General features: G+C 37.5%; 1 protein-coding gene across 1 annotated transcript; it reads right to left on the bottom strand.

The window, feature by feature from the left end:
• Positions 1–15,525: 15,525 nt before the first annotated feature.
• Positions 15,526–16,385, bottom strand: LOC6647179. The gene is made up of 2 exons (XM_002070121.4): positions 15,978–16,385; positions 15,526–15,918 (listed from the first exon to the last, which is right to left on the bottom strand). Exons 1-2 carry the CDS (start codon positions 16,383–16,385, stop codon positions 15,637–15,639), a joined length of 690 nt encoding a protein of 229 aa, XP_002070157.3. The 3' UTR covers positions 15,526–15,636.
• Between the last annotated feature and the right edge of the window lie 1,744 nt (positions 16,386–18,129).

The following is an 18,129-nucleotide window of genomic DNA, read 5'->3' as shown; positions in this document are numbered from 1 at the left end:
AATTAATATAAAGTTAGCGAGTAATGTACAATTTACTATCACATAGTTATTCATTTGTATTCTTTAAATATAACTAATAAGATAAAGCGACGTGGCATACAATTAGAAATGGGTAACTCAACAGAAGAAAAGATTGCAAAAATTAAGCGTTAAAAAGGATATAGAAAAAGTATACTAAAAGAAGACAAGTAAAGAAGAAATACTAATATGTTTTTTCTATTCTATGTGCATTAAAAGACGACTGTAAAAATAAAATTGGCAGAGACTGTATTAAAACTTCCCATTTTTATATAATAAAACCATTAATGAAACTTGTAAAATATGATGATCAAATGAATTCTTTCTTGAAATGTAACTAAATTTGATATTATTTAGAAATCCTTTTCAACTTTGTCACAGGTGCATACATCCAATTATGTACCTATTTAAATATATTTTTGAACCATTTTGAATGATAAATGATAGAGCAAGTGCATTTAGAAGGCTTCCCATTAGCATCTGCTTTCTCCGAAATAAGTAATGCATTACATGGGAGAATATCTTCAAGTATATCTTATAATTTCGATCTCATTTGTGGCCACAGAGGGGCACCCACATTGATAATATGGCGGTTGATATCGATCGCTGGATAGACGGATACATCAGTCAAATGTGCATTTTAGATTAACTTGCAATAATGTCGTGTAAAATTAGCATCAATCACATGCAGGTGTAGAAGGCAACAGCAAAAGCAACAACAACAACAACAACATTTAACAGGGGCAGGCAAATTCCATTTTCATTTCCAAAAACCAATTCCAAATTCGAAATCTCTAAGGCTGTTTGACAACGACAACCAACAGATGTCAAGTGGCCCGCATGGCCAGCCAGCATACTGGACTGGACGGACGAACTGAGGGAAACGGACAGGGGAATGGAAAGCGTTTGGTCACAAAATGTCAACCACAATGCTGACATCTTAATAATGATGAATTAATGGGCAAACAAGTCAAATGACAATAACAACAAAAACTACAACCATTTAATAATTTTTCTATTAAAGAGGTGGTCGGGGGAGGCATTCAGGTCCTGTGTGTTTGTGTGTGGGAAAAGAGCAAACAAAACTCTGCAAAATGCATTGAGGAATCTATCTATTCGGGCATTGATTGAGAGCAACGACATCAATTATCCAACAGAGATCGACTCTTTTTTTGTGGCTGCCAACAAATTCAGAAATATCACTTAATTTTTCACATGTTGCTGCCACATTCGATGCCGCATTCGCTGCTGCTGCTGCAATAGCCGACAGAGTTGGCATTCTCCATGGCTGCATAAATCATCCTCAAGCATACTATAACCAAAACGAATGAAAAAGAAGAAGAAGTTAAAAAAAAACGAACATGTCAAAGGTGCAACAAGGATTTGAATGCCTCAGACCGGGGGGAGAAATGGACGAAGAAAGGGGCAATGGGAGAGAGAAATATGAAGCCATTGTTGGTTACAGACTGACTGCATTTCCATATAAAAATCGAAGCCAATAGAGACTCGGTTGGCCGCGGATTCGTTTGGAGCATTGGATCTCGCCTTTTGGGCTCGATTGGGCTGCTATTTTGCATGCCGGTTAATGTAGTCATCGATGGAATATACACACACACATACATACATAACCCGAATGTAGCAAATAAGAAACCCATCAGAATTTCTCACTCCGGCAAAGGCGCTACGACAAATAAATATTTTAACTCACAATAACAAAAGGCATGAAAAAAGGAGAGCCGCAGAATGGGGACGACTGCCAAGAGGTTGAGGTGGAAGGAGAGAAAGAGTGAGAGAGAGAGAGATGTGAATGTTGCTGATAGCTTGGAACAGTCATGGCGTAATGCGAGGGTTGATCGTAAAACTACTCAACTGAATGTTACTAGTATAGAAAACATAACCATATTACTAAAAGGTAGTTTTGGCATCTAAAGTATAGAAAAGATAACAATTTGACTTTACCATATTACCAAAAGGAAGTTTTGGCATCTAAAAGTAGTTTAAAAGGTAAAATTTTAAGGTTAAACGTTAAGCAGCTCTACAAGTTTAATAAGAACTTTAAAATAAATCCTTAAGTATTCAAATATTCTCTTAAAAACCTTTTCAAAACTTATAATATAGTTAAAAAAACCTATAAAATATATAAACAGATGGCTTACTTTTCTCAGACCCTTCAGTCTGGTAATATATTTTAGTGTCCTTTCAGTTCCTTCCTTCTTATGAACCTCAGAAATTATAAACATTTAAATCGATCCATCTATCTGTTTTTCCCCTTAATTTCATGCCCATAAGAAACTATTTTATTGTTAGAACTTTACTACTTATTGAAGTTTAATATGAACTCTCCATTTCTCTAGCTCTCTATCTTTCTCTTTCTCTAGAATATAGTCATGAAGAGGAATAGAATGAAGTAAAATAGAGAGAGAGAGACTGAGAGAGATGTCCATCTTTCGATTGCACTTACTGCAAAAAGCCGCCAAATCTGGCCATCATTTGTTTAAATATGCGCCTGCAATCCAACAGCAACGACAACAGCAACAGCAACAACAACAGCAACAATAAGCAACAACGAGACAACGACAACAACATTCGAAGTTGCACGTTTAACAATTCAATTTATTTGCAACATCAAAATTTAACGAACATGAAATTGCGAGAATTTTAAGATTTTCAGCAGAAACAAACGAGCGACACGATCCTTGGCAGACTGTCGAATGTCTTTAGGTTTAGGTCTCAGTGTATCCAAGACAGTCCATGGCAGTTCCCCCCACAAAACCCCCCACGCCACAACCATCCTTTAATGTGTGTGTGTGTGTTTGTGTGTGTGTGAGTTTGCTTTTGGTTTTTTTGTTTGTCGCGCGCTTTTGTTCTTTTGTTTGTCTGTCTTTGTCGTGGGGTTTGCTTAGCTGGTTTTTCTTTTCTTTGGGCCTAAGCGGCTGCGGGTGCAAAGAGTCAACAATTTAGCATTCAAAGAAATATTTTAAATTAAAATTTCTGAAATTTTCGTCAATGCTGATCTGAAAAAACAATGCAAACGGCCCAAAAGCCACTTGAACCGTATCCAAACTCAGTCCATGGATTACAGTTTCAGTCTTCTCCACCCAAACACTTAAGCATAAATATCATTTGATTTATGTTTTCAAGTCTCACAATCAATTTTGGTTAGTCACTTAATTCGAGAGAACTTGCAAGAGATCAGTTGAGTCCAAAGATGAGGTTAATGCCCATCTAAATGGAAGTTGATCTCAGGACCGACCTAACCATTATTCTAATTATTATATTCAAAATATTATATAAATAAGTTTGATTGCAAAAATTGTAAGCCTTTTCTCGTCTCTAACTCAAAGTAATAGATAATGTCTAACTAAATGATTATTTCAATCCAACTTGGCTATAGTTTCAGCCTCTTTAGGGCCAATTTCCATTTATCCCACGCTTATTTTATTAGATTTTTTTTATTATTACATATAATTATATTTAATATCCTGTGGGCATTTACATTCATAAGACCAGCTTTGCTTTTTTTTGGATGACAGATTTCTTTCGCTTCCAGTTGCCTGCTCATCACATTCAATATTTACCTTTCTCATCATGAGTTGGTTGTATTTTTTGTGTTGCCTTTTTTTTCCGCCCCCCGCTCGAGTTGTTTGGCTAATAGGCTAATCACACATCCATCCAAATCCATAGTTCGGCAAGACAACAAACAGAGAGAGAGAGATCTGGGCAACTGAGATCAACCCCTAAGTGATGCGATGTCTATGTGAAAGTCAACAATGCTAAGCCGCTTAACGCTTGTAACTATGACAGGGAGCAGGCGCACTCAAACTCTGAAACTCTGGGGCAGGAGTCCTGAAGGATTACAGTAACTTTTTGTAATTGCCCAGTGTGTGTGTGTGTTGGCCCTTAAGGCGATTTGGCTATCCGATTGGCACGCGGCAAATATAAATTAACAAACGTATTTATATATGTTTCTTTCTCGAGAGATAGAGAGATCGTGAGAGAACACGCATTTGGATGAAGCGGAATTCATGAATTTGATTTGCCTGGAAATTGTCAGTGACTTGAATGTTTATTTGCATATTTGCATGTCTTGAATTTGTGTGTTGTTTCTACTTCAGTTGATGTTGTCCTGTCGATGGTCTTGTCGTCTCCTCGTCGTTTGTTGCAAATTGAAATGTCAGGCCTCTTCGCCTGATCACTTTATGACAAGCAGGCAGCCTGTTGTATGTACATTGGCAACATCAGCATAAAACTGCATACAACTCGTATGCATGCCACATCTTTTCGCAGACTTCAGCGCGAAGTGACTGATATATCTGCTGATGTCAACGCATCGTGGACTAAATTAACATTTTGCAAGCCAGTCAAATGTTATTGCAAAATGCAAATTCAAGCCACTCGAAACCTGTTGGCAGCAGCAGCTAAAGGATATCCAATGGCGTCTACCATTTCGTTTCTCTTATTAAGACTTGAGACGGGTAGCTAGGATACAGCTTCCGTTGCCCCCAAAGACATGGGTGTAGTCACAGCATCAGGGGATTGATCTAGATAAAGTTCTTAGTATTTGAATTCAACGATGTTAATAAAAAGTAATCAACAGATCTATAGATTCTTGTTGGTTAAACTTAAATAGAAAGAATTCAACCTAGTTTGTCTAGCAAAGTTGCTGATTCAGTTTAAGAATTAATAGTTTTTATTATGGGGAAAAAGTATTTACCCTTATTTCGACCCCCTGCTACGTCATTGCCGCCAGCTATCAAATATAAGGCTTGATCCCTTTCATTTCTAGGGGTATAATTTGCATAATAAAATGTTCACTGCGTTTTTATGATTCACCCACACACACACACACTCACACACACACAGCCACTTAAACATGATGTGTTGAGAGAAGAGAGCACAGCTTGAGAAATTGCAAATTAATGTAAATCACATCTAGTAAGAACATTTTCATAGGCAGAATGACGTATGTGTGTGTGTATATAAAGACTGCCATTTTTATGAGTCGAACTACAAAATTGACACTTGATGTGTATGGAAATGCCTACAACAGCAACCACAACAACAACAACAACAATCACTTCAAGGGTTGAACTTTCAATATGTTTTTCAAATACTTTTTTATTTTGCTTTTTGCATTATGTCGTAACTTGAAGCGATAAACAAAAAACAGCATCAACATCAAGGACCCGACAAACCACACCACAGGACAAAAACTTTGTCCTTACATGCTACGCCATTTTGTGGTTGTATGTCCATGTCCCTGTCCATGAGTTGTTGCTGTTGTTGTTGTTATGTAAACGGAAAATGACAAACGAATTAGTTATTGACAACAACAGGAAACAGCAAAAGTTTTTTTGCGTTGTGCGAAATTTCCGTTGACTATTGCAAAAAATCGAAGTGAATATCAAATTTGATACGATACTGTGGAGAATGAGATGAAGTAACTTGAGTTAGGGGTGCTAATGAGTCCATTTGTGGGTTGAAAACGACGCAAAGGGATTACTTGACACTTTTGTCAGTGTACTGTGAAACATTTGTTAACTTATGGTTTATTTTTGCTATAGCTCTAAATTGTATGTACTTAATTAAAGGCCAATATCCATTAGTCCAACATGAAAGTGTTTGAGAGATCGTTATGAGGTTGATTTTTAACTAAATGCTTTACCAATTGCTTATTGAAAGAAAAAAAAACTTTGTATATGATATAGTGGTCCGATCCTGACAATTTTCATACTTTATCTGCTCCGGGCTTTAAGTAGCTCAAACATCAAGTTTCAGCTCGATAGACGGATGGACGGACGGACAGAAGAACAGACGGACATGGCTATATCGGCTTTATGGGATCGAAAACGTCTCCTTCTGTGCGTTACAAACATCTGACCAATTTTATAATATACTCTGCAAGGGTATAAAAAGGATATATGTATCTTTCGCTCAAACTAATTATTTCAATATATGATTATTCATTAGACTCTTCCTATAAAACTTGACCTAAACTAAAGTCGAAAGCAGATGTCTTGATATATATTTTTAATGTATTTTACTTACCTACAGTAAGTTTATCAGATTTTTTGTTAGTCTTATTCATATATAACACTTTCTTTAGTCTTTTGTTATGAGTTCTCTAATTTCCAATTTCTATTGTTGAAAAATCTCAGAAAATTCTCTAATTTCCAATTTCTATTGTTGAAAAATCTCAGTTTTATGTGAGCTATAAATACCTTTTGTATTATTTTTCTTTTTTTGTATCAGTTGAACTGACTTTCCTTTTTTTTTTTTTTTGGTAAATATCAAATTATTTCAATCAAAGTATGCCAATAGCGAGTCCCAAGTCACGTGTCAGTCAGTCAGTCAAAACGATGGGCCAAATGACTTTGCTTGGGCTTGGGCTGATCATTCATCAAGCTAACTGTCAATGGGACACGTTTTTTCACGTGCCTTTTGACAAAGGGCAAATCGAAAAGAATGAAAGAGACATAGTGAGTGTTATAGAGAGAGAGAGAGAGAGAGAGGGAGAGAGGGTAACCAGAAAAAAATTAAGCCTCTTAATGCAGGTCCTTTGGACTGGACTTGGACTGGCAAAAGCAAAAAGCCTTTAATTGTATTAAGGCGTATTTGACATTTATTGTGAGAAGATTTTGTGTGTTAACTGTTGGCCAGATTGAGCGATTGAGGGATTGAGCGTTTGATTGATTGTATATAGGAGCCTCTATCTTACTCATTCCCAATTTATTTTAACGCTCTCTCTCTTTCTATGACTTAACAGAGTTGGAGGAAATGCAAAATTCATCTCAAGTGTTTGAAGACCAAGACAAAAAGGAATACCGCCTGACTAATCGGCAGGAAGCCGAGAACAACATCAAAGTCAACTGCCCGCCCGCATCTTCTTTCGGCCATAGACTGTAGGGCCTAATTAAATATTGACAACTCAATTTGAGTTTACAAACGAATCGATTTCGGCAGCTGGCAGGACGATGATGATTTGCCCATTTGCTTAAATGGCAAACAAAGCTGTGCGATTGGTTTACTATTGGATTTGATTTCATTTTAATCGATTCAACTTTTACGCTGCCAAACGACACTTTGATGGAAGGGAGAGAGAGAGCACCCCAAAATAAAATAAACAGCCAAATGTAAATAAAAAAACGAAAATCTTTTCACATGCAAATTTACATCAACGGAGCAAACATCACGTCGATCCCATCAATTTGGGGGCGAACTGGCGGCAGGTAGGAGGTGGGAGGAGGGTTTACTTTGATTGTCATGCGATTTTTATACATCAACCAACCATAGCCAACTATACGAATACATACATATATATATACCTAGTATTTTGCATTTTTGTAGCACGTTTTTATGTCTTTGTCGCAGCATTTGAATTTGATTTGATAAATTTTTAATGCTGATTGAAAAACGTTTCTGGCCCAAAATGTGTCCCCCAAGGTTGGTGGGAAGTGAAATTTGAATTGAATTTGGAATTTGGAATTGAATTTGGATTTGATATTCGTTCATCCATTATTATGAGTATTCAACTCATGGTGGCCCATTACACGGAGAGTTAATAATGTGAGCCTGGGAATAATCTGGGGCCAGTTTTTTCAGTTCCAAATCCAAATCCCTGGCAAAACAATTCATGTTGATAAATGCATTCTGTGCGCTTGTTGCCATCAAATTCGCAAAACCATCCAAAAAACCGTAGACTTCTTCCCTCTTCCATGTGGCGTCCCACAAATTGCTGTGCGCCTGGCCTGATGTCTTCATCACACACACATGTAAGAGAGAGTGAGAGGCAGCGATTACTAAGCCAAGTTGGCTAACTGGCATGGCTTCTCGACCTGTCCATATACAGCGCCAAATTCGATTACGTTTTCGTTAAATGTAAAATTTATACGCCCCACGTCAATTGTGACAGTTCACTCACTCACAGTTAAAACGACAGAGATAGATAGAGAAAAAGGGGTGTGTAAGAGAGAGGGAGAGATAGAACCAGACGTTGCCCATGTCCATGGAAACTGGTCAACATAATTGTGAATATGTCAAATACAGTGAATACTTGCTAAAGGTGTCTAAAGAACCATTTACCCATCAATGTAAAGCATCTCAGCGAATGGTCACTGTTCACGTTCATACTCGTATTGGTCCATGACATTCATTCACCAAAGAATCTTGATGCGTTTGAGCCCTTGCACAGTGGAACCAAAGGCCTTAAGCATAATTTTACTATTTGAATAATGTAGAGAAGTTTTTAAGCCCAAAGAATAGGTTTATATAGTATCTTCTTTAAGCTTCATAAACTCAAATAAGTTTCTTCAACTTCTGTTTTCTTGTGTTTTTATAATTCTCAAGTTTGATACTCTGATTGCATATTCATCAAATGTCTTTCAGTTCAATGTGCCTTGGCTATCTAGGCAATTTCGCATGCGCACAAATAAAATGTATTGAAATGCAGAGTTTTATCTTAGTTTGGTTCTTTGTTTTGTTTTTTTTTTCTATGACAAAAAAGGAGCTCGTTATAGGCCATGTTTGCCAGGCGCCAGTCATCTTTGGTTGCTCCTTAAAAGTCAATTGCAAAAATTAGCCCGTTCCCCCTTTTTCCCTTTGAATATATTCAAGATCCAAGTAGAAATGGCAACCCTTTCGTATGACATTTTTGTAGCAAAAATATCTGTGTACGGTACGAAGCTGTAAAAGTATCAAATTACACTTCCGGCGGAAACAACGTCGCCTTCGCCAGCATTCGACATCGACATGGGCAACATTGACATTGTCGTCCTGCGGCACTTTTATTTTGTTATCGGACATCCTTGTAGTCAGGAGCGAAGGTTTCGATTTCTGTAAAATTTTTAACACCATTCTCCCGGTGGGTGTGCGGTCTAATCCCCTTTTTATAACAAACAAGCATATTGGGCATGGGAGATGGGAACGATGTTTTGTAGGTGAAATCTCTTTTTGGCCATGTGATAAGCCAGTGATGCATTATCCTGCGTGGCGTGGTTCTTGTCCAACCACTAAATGACTATAAAGTAGCAACTTCCGCGACTGTTGCGCAAAATCATTCAATTTCCGTTTGGGCACACGACCCAAGGAGCAGTTCATCTATTCATACCGTCCCCTTTCTCCTGGCCAATTCGACTGGTGTAAATGTGTGTGTCTGTGTGTGTGTTTGGGTATCATAATCGAGGGTGTGATTTGTCCTTTTTGCTGCCTTTTGCTGCTGCTGCCTGACATCCCGGCACATTCGCTTGCTTATTCTTTTGCCTCTTCTTATGAAACATCACCGCAATTTAGTTTGACTTTGCTGCCACACCCCACCCCCTTCCCCATACCCATGCCACTCCACCACCACCACCACCCCCCTTCCCAGGACTGTGTCGTTTGGTTAGCTGCGAAAAATTTGAATAATTTTTATTACGTGGCGCGTTATGAATTTTTGATGAGTCCTGGCCTGATGTCCTGGATGCCAGGCATTGCTGGTGTTTTTGTTGTTGTTGTTGTTGTTATTGCTGCTGAGGGCGTGTGGCCAGTTATCCTTCACTAAGCCAAGTGACAGTGCCACAATTTATTAGATTCTCAGCCTCATTGTGGGCTGCTGCTGCGCGTTCACTTTTTATTATATACTTACACATAGAGCTACACACACACACACACACACACACACACCTCATACCTCATATACCTAGCATTTTTTCTGCCACATCGTCAGCGTCTGCGCTGCAAGTTTCCGGTACATGAGAAAGAGAGAAGAGATGGGGAAGGAGAGAAGCAAGGTGCGGGGCTAGACGAGGGGTGAACTAAACGAACTGAACTGGTCGTCCTGTGTAATAAAAGCAAATAAAATATTCTTTAATATGCGACACTCGCCGCAGTCTGCTCCCTGTCAGGCATCGTCCTCACTCATCCGCCTCCTGCTCCTTGTCTATGTGTGTGTGTGTGTATTTCATTTGCATATATATTGCCTCGACAAGCATTAATGTATGTAATCCCGTAATTTTTTAATTAAATCAAATTGTTCCTTTTGAATGGAAAGTCAGATTTTATTTTCTTCTTTTTATTTGCGTTGGGTCAGTTGAGAAAATATGAGAAATTGCTTCTGTTTCATTCTTCTTGACATCGATAATAGATATAAATCATATTTATAAGTAAGAAAGATCTGAGTTAAACCAAAGAACATGAAACTAAACTTCCCAGGTAAATGAAACTAAATTTCAAAACTTTCAAAAGTTGAGTGTGATCACCAACTAATCAATGATTTTTTTGGGATCGGCATTGCATTCGTTCTAAATTAACTGCAATTTCATACAGGAAAAAGGGATTCAATAAATCCAAATGTGATCCTTTCCGTAGTGTCACCTATCAATCACAATCTCATTTGGTTCACAACTAACAATAAATGATGGGAAATGATGAATAAAGTGACTCTGGCCACACGAGGCACGAATGTATGTAACTGTTAATATTTATATCTGGTGTAACTGTAACCCAATGCACCGCCCACCCTCTTTGCCAGCTATCCAGGCCTGGTGTCGGCTTCCGAGTTTTCCCGAAACGATTAAGTGATTTCGTGCATGCTGCATGATAATTGGATTAATATGCGCCGACAACCAGCAGCAACAGCAACAGCATCCAAATTCAACAGGATGATGGGGAAGCTACCACCATAAAGGGAACTCTGGTGGGTACACTGAATGAAGATTATGAGTATGAGAATGATGATGATGATGATGCTGAAGAGGGTGGTTTTGTGGTAGTTGGGTTAAACGCTGCTCTTGTTATCAAAATTACATATATCACTTGCAAAACTCACACACAGATTGCTGAAGGGTGGAACAAAATGAAAATCTCTTTGGCTACGGGTGGTTAACCCTCGCCCTCGCCCCCCACCAACACCATCGCCCTCGCTTATGGCAATCGCCCTCAATTTGGGAAAAGAAAAACATATTCTTAATGCCATAATGGAGAAAAGTCGAGGATTAACTGGATGATAAAGTTGTATTGTTCACTCAAAAAGAGAAGGAGTAAGTTTTCTTTTTGATTTTCATAAAATTTGAATTTTGACTTTTGACAATTTGTCAGCTCACAAGCAAGAAAATGTTGGTAAATAAACTGATGCGGCGGCCACTTAGCGTTTCATTACCTAAAAAGTCTTTACCAAACGCTGCCGCTGGGCAAACAAATTAAATCGTTTCGTTTGGGCCACAGAAGCCGCTTCCGAAGTGGCCGAAAGATATCGACAGCATCTTGGGCGGTATGATCACAAGGAAAACTCAAATTATTTGACAAACCAAACCCTCTCGTATGTATGTGTGTGTATGTATGTATGTATTTAGATTTGGACCCAAACTCAAACTGCCCTTTCCTCTATGGCTCAGACTCTCTGTGGGCTTCTGGCTGGTTAGCTGGTTGGCTGACTAATTTATTAAGTAAATCATATATGATAATTAGCGGGCCGCTCATTTGCTTTTAACGCCGATTTCCTTTTGATTAATTTATTTGCACAATGCCTCTGCGGGCCTCAGTCGAGCGCTCAATTGCCCTGCCCCGTCAAAAGGCAACGGAAAAGGGGAAAACGATAACGATTTTAACACCTCTTTTCAGTCTTTTGTGTATTTGGTATTTGGCCTGGTCATTAGTGGGAATGGGCTTTTGAACTGGCCGCTGCTTGGCCACTTGTTGTCTAATTGCCAAAGCCACCCGCACTGACACGTCTTCACTTTAGACCAAAAAAGTGTGGCACTGGGTGAAATCACCTCTTCATCATCATCATAGTGATCATCATAATGGTCATCAAAGTTGATCATGGGCGAAAGCAAAGTTTCTCTTCGCGTCTCAATGTTAATTTCGGCGCTGTTACCCTTTGATGCCAAATTGTCGGCGGCTGCTGCTTTCGATCTGAACGGGATGGGATCATGATCTAATGATCATGATTTGTTGTCGCACAGTTTCAATGCGAAGACAGCGGAGAATAACCAAAAGACCAATGTGCGCTCCGATAATGATCTGGCGCAATAAAATTGAAATGCGTCTGTTAATCGTTTCAAGATACATAATAATTTTTGTTCCCCAACATGATCAAGAGAATGGCGACTTGCCACAACAACAACAACAACACAAACCACAACCACTACCAACAAACACAACGATGGAGATGGAGATGAAGATGAAGATTGTTTTGTATCCATACGTCGTCGCATATCGATCACTTTTTTTTGTTTTGGAGAACAAAATACGCAAAAATCACAGCGGCAGTTCGACAAAACCAAAACAGAAAAAATAAATAAAACACTCAGTCTTTTAAGATTTTCTTATAGTTGATTATGAAATACCCTAAAATTGCAAATGGATTAACATTAATAATAAATAAGGCCAGCAAGATCTTAAAAATCGTAAACAAAAAGTTATCTCAAAAAAACCTTCTTTAAACGAAATATTTAAAAAAATAAAACTTATTAACAATTTTTATGCTGAAGCTATTCAAAATATTTACAATCTAATTGAATTTGTAAATACTTTTGTCTATTTATAGTAAATGAATTTGTATAAATAAATTCATAGTTAAATAAAAACATTTAAATTATTTTTCTATAAGATGAAATAGTGTTTAAACAGTTGGAATTTTCATGTTCATAAAGTTTTAATTGCTTAACAATAAACTCATATTTATTTTAAAGTATTTATTAAGAAGTTTGTATCATTTTATAACCGAAAATGATCAAGAACTGTAATAATTTCTTTCTTTTTTAATTTCATTAATTTGAAATATTATTCACTTGGTTTCATTTTAAGACCAAATAATATCAAGAATTTAATAATAATTTTCTTTTTTAATTTCATTAATTCAGTATGTTTCATTTTAAAACCGAAACATGTTACAAATTTAATAATAATTTTAGTATTTTATTTGTAATAAACAAAAAAGTTCTGGACCATATAACAAATACAAACCTTTTAGATTGTTTTTCAATTATAAATCGGTTTCAGTTTACTACATATACATATAAGTAGAAACACTCTTGAATAATTTTTTCAATACTTCAGAAAGTAATTATTTATTTAAAATTTTAAAAAGTCGAACAGAAGTTTTCAATTCTAAAAATGTGGAATAAATCTAAAGGCATCTAATGCGTCCTATCCAGAGATAGGAATCTGATTCCAAACACAAATGATTAAATTAGTTTAGTTTCAACTTCAATTGAAATGCGTTAATTACAGCGACTATCTAACTAACTAGAGTATAGATATGACTGACTAGTATTTGTCTATGTTACCAGAGAAAGGTGTGATAATTTGGCTACGGAAGTCTATCAAATGGCGCATGGTCTATAACATCTTCCATTAGCTTGCCAATTACAAAGCGTTATCAAAGGTAAGTATATATATGTATGTATTTATGAATGAGTTGAAGTTTCTTTAGTTAGATAGGCTAACTAAAGGGGCTCCAATGGGCCCCAAACTCAGAGAGTAGGGCATTGAGCATAATAAATCTCTGAGACTTTGGGCATTTCTTCTGGTTTTTTGTTTGTGTGGATTTTGCTAAGCTAACAGTCAAATCCAAATGGTTAGCCAGAAACTCCCTGGGCCATTGTTCCAGCAGCAAAAGGGACGCCAAGCCAAAAGACAAATTCGTAGCCAGAGCCAAAGCCAGCAACATGAAGATGGAGATGAAGAATCGAACGCGGGCTTGCCTCATGATAAGCATCGGGCGGCAGGACAAGCTGCGATCCTCTTTTCGTTTCCGAACTGTTTTCAATATTTATGGCATTGCCGAAAACAACAAAAAAAATGTCAAACCGCGGACACCAGAGCCAAGTGAATATCGTCTGCTTAGCTAGAATTTGGAGCAATTAGCCCAAAAACCTAAAAAACATAGACCTAAAACTAAAGACTTTGTGCACTTGGCGAAGGGTTCATAAAAAAAAATAGAAGGAACTACCGTCTAATCAGCGTTGACATGAACGATCGACATAAAAAATGAAGAACAACAAGAAATTGGAGTGACCTTTTGTTCAATGTGTCTCCTCGGTGGCTACTGTGGGCGTGCTGCTGACTTTGGAAAGTCTTTTGGCTTGTAAACAATTTCATTATCTGATGATTATGTAATTTATTGTAAAGTTACCTGGCGCTACCTGAGCGAGCATTCCTGATCAGGCCATTGAGATAAACTGAGATAAAGACAGAGAGACAGAGAGAGAGACAAAAAGTGGGAGAGACATAAATTGTCATGTCAAAGGGCATTTAATGAAGTTATTAAACGCTGCAGACTCCTCCCAAAGGCTACCGTATGGAGGGCGAGGTCGTTGCCTGCCAGCCGAAACGATCATAATCTCTCTCGAGCTGCAGGCCAACTCACTTGGATGTCTTGTGTTTTGCATTCAGAGAGCGAGAGAGAGAAAGAGAGACACAGCAAGAAAGGGACAGTAAGATCGAGAGAGACCAAAAACTGGTTGAGCAATAAAACGCTTGCTATAACGAGCAACAAAATTTGTAACGATTCAATTTAAGGCTACGTACAACATGGCCCATACGCCGTCGGCAAAAGATGAAATAGTCAAAATAGACGCAAGCCACCAAAGGCTGGCCCCAACAGCTCTCCGTATACCTCCTCCTCCCACTGCCAAGAGACGTCTGAGTCTCACAGACTGCTGCTGAGCTAGGGATGAGGAGATAGACGGCGGTGGAGCCGTTTTGTATGTTTTTGGCGCATGTTGAGGCCGCTCGGCCGAGCGGTTCAATTCAATAAAATTTATGAAGACATGACTGGCAATTGTAGTCCCATCGTCGAGACTCCGACGAAGCGAGTTCCAAACGTCCTTTCCATTAACAGTTTGCATAACTCGACCAACATTTACAACTCAATTTTGCGTTTTCCCCTGACATTTTCCAGCAAATATATCAAATTAATTAGGCGCAAAATTTTGGTAACCTACCATATCACATTTTGGTGTCGGCGAATTTCAAAGTTGTACAAGATGCTCAATGCAGTTACAATGAGATAATAGCTAGTACCTGTGGTACCACTGACCACGGAGAAAGGTCAAAGGATTTTTCTCGTCTCGATAATCGGCCAGTTCTTTTGACCTGTTTGTTCACTTTGTGTGTGGGAATTTTTATTTTTGGACCCTTCTGTTGCCTCAAATTGTCGTAAAATCTTTGTCATAAAGAACTAGTTAAGATATTATATTGGTGTCAGGCCATTGATATGACCTAAATGTCGGGTGGTCCAAGACTGAATCCGCACAAAATCAAATTTAGTTAGTTTTCTACTCTAACTACTCCCTGAATGTATTTAAGAATATGACCAGCTGAGCCAACACAAATAAGTTTCCAATTATATTATATACATAAATATTATTTAAAGAAAAGGTTAACAAAGTTAACGCCTTGAATCAAAAATAAAGGCTTTAAATACTTAGTTCTTTGTTTTACATTTGTTTACCTGGAGAAAGTGAAAAAAAAATGCAGTATTAGTATCAATAAACAAGCTCTGGGATGTCTAAGACATAGAAAAAATGCAATAGAACTCATTAGTTTATTTGGAATAAGTAAAACATTTAAAATATAATCCTCAGAAAACTATTTATGAACGTATTTTCAAACTGTTTTAACGCCTGTGTTACATTATTAAGGAATTGTTGTACGCTCAATAGGCCTTGCAGTAGTTGTGGTAGTTGTTGAAATTGTAGTAGTTGAATTAGGACCAGGAGTTGAGATAATTAGATCACCCCTTAGGCAGGCATTCAACTCTTCATATGTGTCTGCAGTCTCGACCACGTAAATCCATTCGGCATTGTTAATACAAATTTCTTTCTGGACATCAATTACACGATATTCCTCCTTAATTTTGGCAGAGATATCGGTGGCATTGGCCGATAGGTTGTAGAGGGCCTTTGACTGATTCGCGGCCTGCAAAACGTTTATCAAGTCAATAAGATTATTCTTATTATAATCTATTAATTACTCACATGTTCGGCAATACAGTCGAAAGCTGTATAATTACTGGTTGAATTCACATTGCATCCATAGAGGGACTTGCATGATTCAAGGATGGTATTTTGGAAATGATTACGGGCTGGGGCGTATTTGGCATCGATAATTTCGCTAGCATTGTCATAGTTGTCGTAACACACATTATAATCGTTCTCGTACTGCTTGGTCAAGTTGCTGAGGATTGGCGTGTAATGGTTAAAGCAAATTGTCGTTTTATCCTGGTGAGCGTCCGCCAACGTTTCGGTTTCCACCTGCAGCCGTTGGATTTTCACATGGTTCTTCAGGGATAGATGGAATAAGTGTTTGCCGTCGAGATTGAGGGTCAGAGCTAGGCTATTGGCCACAAACAGGCACACAAGGAGGACTGACAACTTCGAAAACATTTTCGCGTCTTGCCAAAAATGTGGAATTCACCTTGTACTTATACCAAAATTTGTGCCAATTACAGGTTGTACTTTCATTATCTCTTCGCCATGTAGTTAAATTGACATGTTGTACAATCTGAAATAAATCTTATGGTAAATGTAGACAATGCCGAAATTAATTCACTCCAACGACTACGCCAGCTTTTTGTCGCTGATAATTTTCAAGTTCATGCGACTAAGACAATTCCGGAAGCCTTTAATTTAACAAAGTCTCAACACTTTAAAAGAAAAATAGCTTTTTCTTTAACCAATTTTAAAATATCCTTAGGAGTGATAAGGTAAAAAATATATTTAGTCGGCCTGTTTGTTAACTATTGATTATAAATTATAATATTCTATTACAGAATGAATGATTTCCATTAAAGCCATCACTTGAATGCAAACAACATTTTTAATAATAAGAAAATTATTTAATAATTAATATATGTATATACTATTAAATAGGCAATGTTAACACTTTACTTTTTTTAAAGAGTATGAGAACTCTGTTTTGGAGATAATTATTTTCAATCGAAGATAATTAAAAGTTCTCTCAATTAAGTCAGTCGTCAGTTTATCAGTTCTAGTCTAATCTAAAAATTGTATACAAATTTTGCTGAAAAATTTCCGCAAAGGCTATTTATACTATGCCTGAAAGTATGCAACTCGAAAAAGGGATAACAGACTTGTGTCTGTTAAGTTTAAAGAATAACGTATGTTAAGGCATTTCTTTCACCTCATTTCATTCATGATCATTTTCTGCATTCTGAAAAACCGAAGGACTAGAAACATTTAATAATAAAAAACTATCACTTCTACGTATATATTGTATGTAAAATGTACCCAGGTCGTGATAATTGTGTACATTGAAGGATGGAGGAAAAGACTTTTTTCCTACAGTCAATGCTATGTCCCTTCAGGACTCAAAACGCGAAAATATTTCAAAGGTCATATTTTTCATTTTCCTGTTACAAGGGGGAGATCAATGAAATCAAATACAAGGCACTTTGCAATAAACTAATCTTGGGTACCCTGCATATCTTCACACACATGATCACGTATACTTTACGTACATTTTCGACTACAGTAAAATATATTTGCACAAACATCACCTTATACCTATATGTCTCCAATGAAAATACGACAAAACTAAAAAAGTTTAGATTAAAATGGAACCACTTCAGTAGCCAATTCGATTGACAAATTAATGGGGCGTGATTTGGCTTGAAAATAATCTTCGGGTCGGGCCAACTGGTACGCGTTTACCTTATCGGTTATTGCTCCAGTTGTGAAATAAGCAAAACCTCAAATTTGGTGTTACAATGTTAGGCGATCGTTTAGCCCTAGTGAGGGGAAAAATGTAGATTCGATTCATCAGAATGTTAGTTTTATCTTCTGCGGTGGGTGAATGAACCCGATTCCAATTCTCTCACTCTCTCGAATAGAAAATTTGGATGACTGTTTGGGAGTACGATCAAGATAAAAGCTCGTGAAGAGCTTGTGAGAATATGGCTAACGGAATTCGCTGCACAACAAGTCAATGCAGTGGCGAATAATTCCGATTAGAAATTACGAAATGGCGGGCGATATCAGTTAAGAGGCCCTCGTATTAGTATAAATATCAACAGCATCGGAACAAATGTCACACTTGGCCATGGCTTTGGGAAAATTGTGTTGTCTAACGCTCTGTTGTTTGCTTTTGCAATTTGCCGGATTGGGAGCT

The sequence above is a fragment of the Drosophila willistoni genome, chromosome 3R (genome assembly GCF_018902025.1).
Source record: "Drosophila willistoni isolate 14030-0811.24 chromosome 3R, UCI_dwil_1.1, whole genome shotgun sequence".
NCBI classification, from domain to species: Eukaryota; Metazoa; Arthropoda; class Insecta; order Diptera; family Drosophilidae; genus Drosophila; species Drosophila willistoni.
Note: the sequence above shows the minus strand (reverse complement) of the source record. Positions and strands in the feature narration are given on the sequence as shown.

What these genes read in the sequence shown, in the direction of transcription:
- LOC6647179 (XM_002070121.4), bottom strand. Translation starts at nt 16,385, where the DNA reads ATGTTTTCGAAGTTGTCAGTCCTCCTTGTGTGCCTGTTTGTGGCCAAT. An exon ending in TCGACTGTATTGCCGAACAT is followed by an intron (nt 15,919 to 15,977) that starts GTGAGTAATTAA and finishes AACGTTTTGCAG; the next exon opens with GCCGCGAATCAGTCAAAGGC.